General features: G+C 42.6%; 1 protein-coding gene across 1 annotated transcript in view; it reads right to left on the minus strand.

Annotated features, from left to right (window-relative positions):
• Positions 1–12,711, minus strand: part of LOC123364485 (glutamate decarboxylase 1-like) — a 125,205-nt gene that overhangs the window by 25,906 nt on the left and 86,588 nt on the right. The window contains exons 3-6 of the mRNA XM_045006665.1: positions 10,260–10,332; positions 7,655–7,789; positions 4,820–5,062; positions 3,575–3,665 (exon numbers count right to left, since the gene is read on the minus strand). Coding sequence (XP_044862600.1) covers positions 3,575–3,665; positions 4,820–5,062; positions 7,655–7,789; positions 10,260–10,290 — 500 coding nt within the window. The 5' untranslated portion in view covers positions 10,291–10,332. The remainder of the gene's footprint in view (positions 1–3,574; positions 3,666–4,819; positions 5,063–7,654; positions 7,790–10,259; positions 10,333–12,711) is intronic.

The following is a 12,711-nucleotide window of genomic DNA, read 5'->3' on the forward strand; positions in this document are numbered from 1 at the left end:
AAAAACTATACCAAACCAGCTCTTAAATTTAGTTCAAAATGTCCAAGTGAAAGACTATAATCTGCAGTAGCCAGCTAGGATAATTTTACCAAACTACTCACAGCTGTTTATGCAGTTTCCATCTCGATAAACACCACAGCTTTGTTGTAATAGAAAATAAGAGCAGGAATTTACGTTGGTTGAAAGAAATCTGGGGCTTACATTGTCCAAAAAAACCCACAAACAAAACTGAACCTGCAGCCAGAGTTCTGCATGACTATTTTAACATGTGCAATGCTCCAGGCATGAACAAGTTTGATGGAAGTACAAAAATTTAGGCTAATAAATGTAAACTACATTTGCATGCCAGACTGTCAAAGTGACAAGCCAGTTAATAATACATTAGTGCTTGTCTAGGCCCTGATCCAGCAAAACACTTAAGCAGGTATTTGAACAACATACCTAGTACCCTTCCCGTTGGGCTACTCACGTAGGTAACTGTATCATAGGTGAGTGTTTTACTGGATTGTGTCCATAGTGTTTTTCCTAAGTAGTTCTGAAAGTACTTTCCAAAGATGGGTAAGCATTATCATCCCCATTCACGCTATGTGAATTAATATATCTGTAAGCTGCAAAGGGTTAAGATGTTACTGTACACTGACGTGCTGCACACTTTCTCCAGCTAATCTTTCCTACGGGGTTATACAATGCATGTTTTTCTGGAATGTCTCCAAAGAGATGTGTTCCAATGTTTTTGTGGATAGTAAAAATCTGCTAGGACATTTTAATTGGGAAATAGGGACAGAAATACAGTGTGGCTGAAAGCTGTTTAGGTGCAGCATTGTTCATCTCTGTGGACACTAGTTTCTGTTCCAGTCTCTTTAATGATGTTGTCCTTTCAGAAAAGAAAAGTTTTATTATTTTCCCCCATTACATTATAAACTGCAATGAGCTGCATCCCATAGAATGTATGACGGGATATTATGGATGTAAGATACTTGGTTTTAGGCACATAGAAGGTACATTGGCTAACTCTACCACCTCCAGTCTTCCTTTCTAACCTCCCTACGGTTGGTCTCTATGAGGTGCTCCCCCTTTGGTTTTGTGATGTCTTTTCAGTAAATACATGCACTTTATGGTTTAAACCTAGTACTTTTCAACTTCTCCTGCCTACCAAGACCACACAGTCTACTCCACATATTCTCCACAGATAATGCATCTTCAATAATCCCCTCAAGGCCTCTGCTTCCACTTCCCATTCTCAAAAATTGTCCACTAGGTCCCAGAGCTGAACAAAACTTTTTTGTCAAAACTTTTTTTACATGAAAAATGATTATTCAAATTAAATTAATTTTCATTTTGATCCAAATTTTTGTAAAAAGAAATAGAAACTGATTTTTTTTAATATGCTGAAAACGGGTGTGTTTTTTAAACCAAAATAGTTTTTTTAACAGATTTTTATTTGAGGGAAATGATTTTTTGTTGAAAAAAACTAAACTTCCTCCATCTACAGAAAATTTGTGAGAGCAGGGGATAGAATTTTTCAAAATTCATTGTGGAAAATATATTTCAGTCAACTCCACTAGATCCTTTTTCCTTTCCAGGAAACATCCAGTTCTCGAATTCACTTTCTTAGCCAAGTCTCTCACTCTCTCTTTCTCTCTCTCTGCCTTTCCTTATCTCAAACACCCGCCCTTAATCCTTGGAGAGTAATCTACAAAATTCTTACTAGGATTATTAAATGCTATCAACAAAAATAAAACAAATTAGAGTTTTAAAAGTTCAGTATAATTGTTACAAAGTCTTATTTTACTGGAAAACATGTGGCCAAATCTCCAACATGAAAGTCTTGAAAGTATATGGATCAAATATTCCAAAAAACGCTTCTTAGTTTGCAGCTGCAACTTGATGCACTAAAAGTTTTGTCCATGCAGTTTTTCCACTCCCAACATTTAGCATGCACAATCCTTGTATTTGCATTTATAAATCAGGGAGTTGAGCATCTAATTACCAATTATACATGTGCCAATTTAAGGTTTTGTGTTCACTAAGATTTCTTGGGCGTATCAAAAGTATTTGAGGGTGCAGAATTGCACATGCCAATCCAGAAGTCTGGTTTGAGGTTCCTTTGAAAATATGGCAGCATGTGCCAAAATGTTCATTTTGGCCATTCAGTCCTACAAGTTTCACAAAGATTTTGCTGTGTTATGGTTATGCTGAACATTTTGCATATACTTAATTTCTTTGTGTTTTATTTCAGAAATTCTTCTAGTGAGAATCTGACAGCTCTGAAATTTTGTTATATTTTATGTTTAATTATAATAGAATCAATCAGCTTTAAGTTGCGGTTGGGATTTCCTGGGAACCCCTCTGATAGGCTGTGGCAGAGAATCAGTTAATCCTTTGGTTGACCTACCCATGTTCTCTCCTCAGCAGTCATTTTGGGGCTCTATTGGTCAGCTATGAGCTCCCTATTGGAGCATGGGATGTGTGCAGTCTGTGTCCTGCAGCCCCTTTCCAGGAATTTTCCAGCAGCAGGGGCCTTACACCCTTGGTCACGTGGATGTAACTTGGGACTGAATCTAGTCCTGTAATATTAACAGGGATGTTAGTGATTTTGAGTTCCCATTGTTTGGTGCTGATGTGTTTTGCAAGTGAACCCTGTCAGGGCCGATGCTACCATTTAGGCCAACTAGGCGGTTGCCTAGGGTGCCAAGATTTGGGGGGTGCCAAAAAGTGATGCCCCCCCAAAATTTTTAAAGTGTTTCAGTGGCCGCTGCACTGGGAGGGAGAGGGAGTCTGAGCCGCCACCGGCAGCCCAGGGGTTCCTCTGGGTCAGCGCGCCGCCGGCAGCCCGGGGGTTCCAGCGCGCAGTCACTGCTTTACTTCTCCCGCCTCCCAGGCTTGCGGTGCCAATCAGCTGTTTGGCACCGCAAGTCTGGGAGGAGAATTAGAGCGGGGTGGCGTGCTCGGGGAGGACATGGAGCAGAGGTGAGCTGGGGTGGGGAGGTACTGCGCGGCTCCCTGGGCCAGGGGGTGGGGAGCTGCCGCGGAGGGGGGGAGCTGATGTGGGGAGCGGGGTGCCTCAGGGCGGAGGGGGGGCGGGGAGCAGCTGCAGGGCTAGGGGGGCGCAAGGTGGAAGTTTCGCCTACGACGCGAAACTTCCTTGCACCGGCCCTGAACCGTGTTATTCCCTCTACTCAGTACATTTGTGTACATTTTGCCCCAAAATAAGCCTGGATCATTATTAGCTGCTCTTAAGTTAAAATAATTGGCTGCTAGTTTTAAGACTGCTGTCTGAAGTATGTTCTGCTTGAAAACAACCAGTGAGTTTACATCCAGTGCAGGCTCCTTAACACCCATTGTCACTTTGCTGTACAACATGGTTTATCTACCTCAGTTGTCTGTGGTGCACAGATTCCTGCTACCTAGCCAACACTATTTATGCAAGCATTCACACATTTGTTTAAAAAATGGGAAGTCGGTGCTTGCTTGTTTTCAGATAGGTACTTTGCATTCCAGAAAAGTAGAAAAACGTGGCTGGCTTTTGTTAGTATTTAACTTGTAACCAAAGACTGGGATTTACAGTACATACATGTTTGTATTTGCAGTAGCTGACAGCCATTCGCCAGCTAGTCCAACAATGTCAAGGCCACTGGAGAGTTGGTTGAAGTAGCGAGGATGTCCTAAAATGAAATAAAAATAAACCAGAATCTGTGTAAGAGATAGAAATACATTGTTCTTCAGCTCAGTCCCCAGTTAACTTGTGTTGATAAGGACAGTGAAATCAGTAAGGAGAATAAGTGTTGCTTTATGCTAATGTTGGGGAAAGAAGCCTTCCTTAAAAAGAGGTATGAAGTGGGGGAGGGATAGCTCAGTGGCTTGAGCATTGGTTTCCTAAACCCACGGTTATGAGCTCAATCCTTGAAGGGGCCATTTAGGGAACAGGGGTAAAAATCTGTCTGGGGATTGGTTCTGCTTTGAGCAGGGGGTTGGACTAGATGATCTACTGAGGTCCATTCCAACCCTGATATTCTATGATTCTAAGTAAAACCTAGGACATTCAAGTTGTTATTGAGCAAATTAAATAAACTACATTTTCCAACAAAGTAGCTTACTTTCTACTAACCAGAATTCAAATCATTCAAGACAACGGGTCCCTTATATTGGAATGCGGGTAACATTTTCAAAAGCATCTAGGTTAATAAGATTTATGTGCTTTAGAGCATTTTTCCATTTGTGATCAAAACCCTTTTACTATTCTGAACCAACTGTCTCTAAATCTAATGATATTTTTGAACCCAACGTGCTATCCCTTAAACCTCTGTACATGCCAAGTCAATTCACATCTAAAAAGGTGTTAAAAATAAATATACACAGTTGGAAAAATTGTCTAAATATTTTAGAAACCTCCCTAGTGTCATGCATTGCAAAGGGGAAAGAGAACAGAAAAACAAACCAAAATAGTCAGCCCTATCTAAAATGTTGTCAGTTCCTGTACATAACCCTCTTTAATGAATAATTACATTAAATTATTTAAATAAAGAATTACATTAGTGAATAATTCATGAAAGTGTTAACTGGTTCTCTTGAGGAAGTGACTTCTCACTCCCTTGTTTCTTACTGTATCAAAACAAGTTGAGAGCAGAACAACATGCACACCACCCACTGGAAATACAGGACAAGGAAAAAATATTTAAGGAGTTATATGAATCTGGCAAAACTAAGAGTCCTGGACAAATTGATTCCAGTATGGAGAAATGTCAGATCTCTAAACAATGATATATGTGACTGTGAAGATATGAGAGATACATTTTTGCTGTGGGGGACACTATGTTACCTGTTTTAACTCCATATTTTAAGGTATCCCTACAGTCAACAAGTATCTGTTCCAAAGGCTCTGGCTGATCATGCAGCTCCAAGCTGAACCCTTCCAAGCCTTCCAGAAGCTGATGTGGGTGATGAAAGTCCAGAACTTTACTCTTCCCATCATAGGCTTTTTTAATGTAATTCAGGAGAATTTCTACCACTTCAAGCAGGAACTGGTCTGTTAATTCCTCACCATTCCTAGTAGGCAACAAGTCTAGGAAGAAATCAAGGGAACATCAGTGTAATGTTAACAAGTACTCAGGAGTCAGGTTGGTTGGAGACAAGGCATACTGCTTTTATTGACTTCACAAATGCTCTGTTCAATCTCACCCTGCACAGGCTTCTGGGAATATCCAGTTTCCACTGAACATGCTCAGAAGTTTACTCTAGTTGCTTCCATCGTTGTAACACATTGTGGTTTTCAGTGAGCATTCAGACCCAGATCCTCCAAGGTATTTAAGAGCCTAATTGCCACTGAAATTATGGAAGCCTTAACTGTTCATTTTGAGGAACTGAATCCTCACTGCACTGGAAAAATCAATGGGAGTTAAGCTCCTAAATTTCTTTGAGGATGTGGGCTTAAGTGCATAAGGTGCTTGGAAAAGATCTGCTCTATTCGGTGACCAATTCCAACTGACTGTGCATAACAACAATAACATGAACTTCTGCAGCGTCCCGCCCAGACTCTTTTTCTAGGAAGCGCAGCCCTTAAAGGCACAGTCCCCATTACCATATTGCTTATCCCTACTATTATCATGTAAGGGCTTAGCACGTTAACCCTTTTGTAGCATTCACGATATGTTGCACTTCTACAGCAACTTTCATGTGCGGAACTCAGAACATAGATGCAGATAGTGGGAAAATAGACATTTTGCTCAGTGACCCAACTCTCTAACAGGGTGTTCAAGGGCCAATTCAGAATGGAAGAGGCTAGAAGGGCAGGGATAATTTCCTGCTGGTACAGAAAGGAGATTTACTATGCTACTATTTTCAGTTTGATTCACAGATCCAAAAGACCACAGCTCCCTCTCAGTCTACTAGTGACAATGCAATTGATAGGATCAACATTTCCCTCATGGCTCTTCCCCCTAGAAAGGAGGGGCAAGATCATCCATAAATCCTTGAGTCTCTGCCTCACCACCATGATGAAAATACCCCTTGAACCCATTCCCTTGTACTCAGTGGCCTGCAAAGTAGAAAGAGAGAAACTCCTAGGTCTTCACTGAGCATAGGCAAAAATCCTAATGGCTTAGCTACCCCTCCTCTGATCTATGGGTACGGGCTACAGGAACCCTTGGTTCCGCCTCAGGGTGCATATATGTGTGTGGTAGGGTTGCCAGGCATCTAGTTTTCGACCGGAACACCCGGTCGAAAAGTGACCCTGGCGGCTCTGGTCAGCACCACCAATTGGGCTGTTACAAGTCCAGTCGGCAGTGCTGCGGGTCTAAAGGAGGCTAGTCCCTACCAGTCCTGGCATCATGCGCTGCCCCCAGCCCAAGCACCGGCTCTGTACTTCCATTGGCCGGGAACCACAATGAATGGGAGCTGGGGTCGGGGGTGGTACCTGCAGGCGAGAGCAGTGCGCGGAGCATCCTGTCCCCCCCGCCTAGGAGCCAGACCTGCTGGTCACTTCCAGGGCCCAGCACAGAATCAGAATAGGCAGGGAGCCTGCCTTAGCCCCACTGTGCCGCTGACCAGGAGCCGCCTGAGGTAAATCCACGCCCCAACACAAAGCCCCAACCCGCTGCCCCAGCCCTGAGTCCCCCCAAACCCCCTCCTGCACCACAAACCCCTCATCCCCAGCCCCACCCCAGAACCTGCATCCCCAGCCCAGAGCCCATACCCCCTCCTGCACCCCAACCCCCTGCCTCAACATGCAGCCCCTTCTTGCACTCTGAATGCCTCAGCCCCACCCTCAGCCTGGACCCACCTCCTGCACCCCAAACCCCTCATCTCCAGCCCTACTCCAGAATCCACACCCTCAACCCCCTGCCTCAACCCGCAGCCCCCTCCCACTACTCTGAATCCCTTGGCTCCACCCCCCCAGGCTGGAGCCCCACTTCCTGCACTCCAAACCTCTTATCCCCAGCTCCACCTGGAGCCCTCACCCCTTCCTGCACCCCAACTCCCTGCCCCAGTCTGGACACCCCTCCCACACTCTGAACCCCTCATTTCTGGCCCCACCCCAGAGTGTGTATCCCTAGTTAGAGCCCTAACCTCTCCTGCACCCCAACCCCATGCCCCAGCCCTGCGAAAGTGAGTGAGGGTGGGGGAGAGTGAGCCACCAAGGGAAGGGGAGTGAGTGGGGGGCAGGACCTAGGGGAAGGGGTGGGGTGGGCCTCAGGGATGGAGCAGGGCTACGGTGTTCAGTTTTGTGCGATTAGAAAGTTGGCAAACCTAGTGTGTGTGTGCGGGGGGGGGGGGGGGGAACTGCTGGTTCTTGGCCTATCAATCTATGGAGGGTGGGAAAATATGTGGGGGGACTTCTATTACCAGTTTTGCCTGCTGGCTTTATTTAGGAGATTTGTTACCAGATTTATGAAGATTAGAGAGAATGAGGAGTAGAGAGGGAGAGATTGGGAACAGAGAAAAGAGGTCACTTCATCTTCATTGTCCTCCACCTTTCCCCATTGGTCATATAAAATGAAGTCATCAAGCTGAACCATGACACATCTCCACAACAGGCTGTTTAGAAACAGGGAATCTTCCCAAGAGAAATACCAGCTAGAATTTATTGACAACAAAAGGAACAATTATAGAAAGGGTTGGTTGTTCTGTTGTTTTGGTTTTTTTATGTCACACTTACCCGATGCATAGATATTTGAAAAATTAGCCACGAGGATCTCAGAGTTAGTGTCCTTTTCCTTCTCTTCACTTTCTCCCTGAAAGCTAGAGATATGTTTCTCTCTCAGCTGGGAAGGTTCATGATGGATCCGTTCATCTGGGAAAATGCCACCAGATTGAAAAAAGAAAATGGCTTTAAATGATTATTTGCAATATAGGAATTTCCAGACCTGATCAGATGACAGTCCATCCACTAGTCCGGTATTCAGTCTGTGACAGTTGCCAGAGTCACAGTTTCAGGGTAACTGCACCTGTATCCCCACTCCAAGGTCCACTCAAGGAGTGTCTAGTCAGTCATCATCAGCCCAGTAGGGGCCCTAGTAGCTTTACTCTTCCTTCCAAATCACCTTGGCTGCTTATCTTTTGGGGCCGACTTTGATACAATGGGATGGCTTGTGGGATAATGTGCTAATCAACGTGAGAAATGATCAAAATGTGGCCTCTACCTATTGACCTACTTTTTTTTAAACATTTAACAAACATTTAACTTCCTTCGACAAATGCTTCAGTTCATAAGCAGACTCTCGTTACTATTTTAATTCCATGTTTCGTAATTAAACAAAGAAATTTACTTGCATCAAATACAGTTATAAGACTTGATATTTGAACAACAGCTTTTAATTTTGCAGTGCTGTTTTGCAGGCACAAATAACAGCCACATGTCTAATTGTGCCTAAAATTAGATAGTACCAGGTAAACAGCTAACAATTTAAGAGTTCAAAAAGCACCTGCAAAACTGAAGGCTGGGATGAGGCCTCTATTAAGGTTGTGCCCAGTATTGTATTCCTTACTCCGTTACTACCAATGCCTTATGATGTCTAATGTATAATCTCAAAAGCCTGTCTCTCTCACCAACAGAAGCTGTTCCAATGAAAGATATTACCTCACCCACTTTGTCTTGCTAAGTAACTACAAAGATAACATCTTTTTCAGTGGGTGTCTAACAATGTGCCAATTTTACTTATGATGGAAATGCACCAACTGTTCTAGTTAAACTAAAATAAGTATTAGCAATTATATAACTTCAATATCTATAGTATTCCCTTGATAATTCATATATGTACAATATTTTAGGTGATACCAGGACTCTAATAATTGCAGAATTTGCAATGTTCAAACAGCAAATATTAGACATAATGAGAAAATGTGTATTTTCAGTCTGAATAACTGTTTCAACACAGCTAAAATCAAATCTTCATTTTAACTCAATTGAATAATATAACACCCTCTTGTTTTTCTGTTTATACTAATGTAGAATGATAAAAGGCCACTGTGTTCTGTTACTAAATCCTTCACAGGACTCAGCTGTTCTCTCTAATGAATAAGAAAATATGAATGGGATTCCATTAGCTTTAAACTATGACTGTCCTCTTGATACAAGTCAAAGCAAAGCAGTTCAAAAGTCTGATCCATTTGCTTTTCTGTGTTTAACCAAATATCTCTCCATTGTTTATACCAATATTGGGGAAAGGACTGTGTTTTTGTTTTGGTAATAGAGGATTAAGCTTTATATACTTTATATGTATTTTGAGAAGATAGCTTTCTTCTTATACCCATTTTATACCAATGTAATTACCCTGAGTTCACAGAAGCTACTCCCAATTTGAACTGTCTTGCATCCGACGAAATGGGTATTCACCCACGAAAGCTCATGCTGCAAAATGTCTGTTAGTCTATAAAGTGCCACAGGATTCTTTGCTCCAATTTGAACTGGTGTAAATAACACCAGAATCAGTTGCTGCAACTTTGACTTTGAATTTACCGGATATTTTCTCAGTACATATTTTGAATGTGATCATTAGTGTGAAATAGGCTGCTGTAGGGCATTATCTTCAGAAACACACCTGATTTTTTTCTTTTAAATATGATTAACAGCTAGACAACTAAAGAGAATGAATGTCAGGAGAGAAAGCAAAGATGCAGAGTATAAGCAGAGACTTAATGCTGATTTGTTCTCTTCTATAAGCAGTGAAGTTTAACATCCTAATGAACTTAACACTAATTTGGGAAAGAATGGTGGAAATTGTTTGGTTTTACACTGTTTTGCCTCAACATACCAAGCATGTAATAGCTTTCCAAGAAACACCTCTCATTTTTACTACCCTTTCTTCAGACACAAAGACACTGCTAGTTACCAGCTTGCCCCTTCTCCCCCTTTTTTGGCATGAACAAGTTATATATAAAACTCTATCACCAAAATGTAATCAGCCCTCTTCTACATTCTCTTCTTCCTCGTCATTTCATTATATCACAGATGTCAGACAGTTATAAATCAGCTGTAAATCAGACAATTAAAGGCATGATTCTAACTCACTGAAGTCAGCTGGAGTCTTAACATTGACCTCTAAGGGGTATGAAACAGACCCATATTTGTATTCTTTCCCAGGGCAGGCTATGCAGCAATAGTTCCATATCCCTGTGTATAGTTAAAGTCATATCAAAGACTGTCTCACTTTTTAAAATTGGTTACATAAACAAACTTTATTCTGATTTTTTAATGTATATATATATAATTTCATACAAAGTCTTTCAGTGAAGAGATTATTTAATGTAATCTTTGAACTTACTTGTCTTGTTAGGACCTGTCCTGAAATCCATGTCTATGCTTCTCTGAAGAACAGCACAGCACAGGAAAAGGCCCTGAGTAATAAAAAGTACAATTTTGCAAACAAAACAAAACAAAACAAAAGCTTGTGTTCATCAAGCCTGTGGGCAGCTGAACTGATTTGTCACAGATACAGATTTATCTAGTGTTTATATTCTTTCAATGTATTGCTCAGAGTTTCTGGGCGTTCCTACTAGTTAAACTAAATGGGAGGGGAGGTATGATTTTTTTCTTGCTATCTTTTTTTAAGTGGCTAGCACCAGTTTGTTTATAAAGCAATAAACACCTTTTTCAAGGCTTCCTTAAAAACCTCTAATATAATTAAAGTAGTTTGCATGCCTACCAAAATTTCCCTTTAACATTTTCAACTACTTTGTGTATCTGGGGACCAATCTTGAAAGGTGCTAAGTACCCCTAGCTTCCATTGACTTCAATAGGAATCAAGGGTGCACAGGAACTTGCGGGATCAATTCCTTGCTCTCGTGGATTTATGCAACGCTCTCATTGATTTTGCTGTGTGTGGGGGAAGAGAAACAGAAGCAATGTGTGTGCGGTCCAGTATTAGAGCTACCATTGAAGATGGAATCTTTTTCTTTTTTTTTTAATTTTCACCTGAAAATACTAACCTGTTACTCAGATGTGACCCTTCTCACCAACCATTTGCACTTCCTCCTTGTGGTTTTCTTTATCTTCAACTCAAAAGCTTAGAGCATGAGTTTCTCTTTTAAAACGGAGCAGAGACAGACAGGACTTACTATTAATCTTATTTGAAAGTGCTCTTGGTGCTTTGAAAAGCCTTTAATCTGACATAATTGAGGGTTTAAATCTTGCATTAATCTAGTCAAGCCCCACCCCATTTTACTTACCCATAGGCTTGTGAAACTATGGTGTGTCTCTCCTTAGTTTTCTCTCTGGCTAGCCACTTTCTCTTCTTGCCAGGATAGAACTTCTCTGAGAACAAGCTTCCTGCTTAATTGGGAATGGGGGATGGTTTTTGTAGGGTATAACTCTGCATGCTAGTAGAGATTTGTACCACAATGAGTCCTGCAGCAGAGGGACTCTATCATCAGGTGATGGAGGTAAGTGGGTCTCCAAGTTCGGAGGCTTCAAAAATTACAACAGATTTGATGCAGAGAGAGAAGAGTTGATGCATGCTCAGGCTGCAGAGCCAAAGTCTCTTCCCCTGACTTTCTGCTTATTGGAAACTGAGACTCAACTCCTGGTAGGTGGAGCCTATGTTGAGACCACTAACTGAACAGTTGCAGGCAGGCTGTTCAAATAATAAAATAAAACACTTCTTTTAAAATGAAAAACACTGGAGTTGTCCATCCCAGAGCAGATCCGATCTACTATGTCTCATGATTCTACATGTGACTCTCTTGTCATTGCCATGGTGGATTGCCCAGGCAATTGTGGATATTAATGTACAGTACCCTACCAAATTCATGGCCATGAAAAACATGGCACAGACCGTGAAATTTGGTGTTGTCCCATGAAATCTGGTCTTTTGTGCGCTTTTACCCTATACTATACAGATTTCACGGGGGTGATCAGTGTTTTTCAAACTGAGGGTCCTGATCCAAAAGGGATTCGAAGGGGAGATTGCAAGGTTATTTTAGGGGGGTCAAAGTATTGCCACCCTTACTTCTGGGCTGCCATCAGATCTGGGTGGCCGGCCAACAGCTGCCACTCTCTGCCAGGTGCCCAGATCTGAAGGCAGTGCCCCGCCAGCAGCAGTGCTGAAGTAAAAGTGGCAATACCATACCATACCACCCTTACTTCTGAGCTTCTGCCTTCAGAGATGGGCAGCCGGAGAGTGGCAGCTGCTGACCAAGGGCCCAGCTCTGAAGGCAGCAGCACAGAAGTAAAAGTTCTGCAGCCACTGCCCGTCATCCCAGATGTGCATGACTATGTGATCCCACCACTCAGTGCTTGTTTCCCGAGCCCAAAAGCAGCATTCCACTATGGTCAGCACCTCCGTGAATGCCACAAGTAATCTTGTGTCATAGCTACTACGTGTGGTGAGATCAATGTCACACTCCTCTTGCCTTTGTAGTTTAAGGAACAACTCCACTACCGCTCGTGACGTGTTGGTCAGAGCAAGCAGCATACTGGTGAGCAGTTTGAGATCCATTCCTGCAGCCTGAAAGAGGCAGGGCATGCAGTATAGAAACCGCTGAAAGATGGTGCCAAATGCAGATGGAAGCACAGTGATTGCTTGCATCACGGGGCATTGGGACAGGACCCAGGATGCCCTTCAGTCCCCTCTCCCCATCCTCCCACAACTCTTAGTGGCAGAAGAGGAAGATATGCTCTGTGGGATAGCTGCCCAGAGTGCACCGCTCCAAATACCACTGCAAGTGCCACAAGTGTGAACACGCTATTGCGCAGGCAGCTGTCAGTGTGATCACACA

This window comes from Mauremys mutica, chromosome 2 (genome assembly GCF_020497125.1).
Source record: "Mauremys mutica isolate MM-2020 ecotype Southern chromosome 2, ASM2049712v1, whole genome shotgun sequence".
Classification (NCBI taxonomy): Eukaryota; Metazoa; Chordata; order Testudines; family Geoemydidae; genus Mauremys; species Mauremys mutica.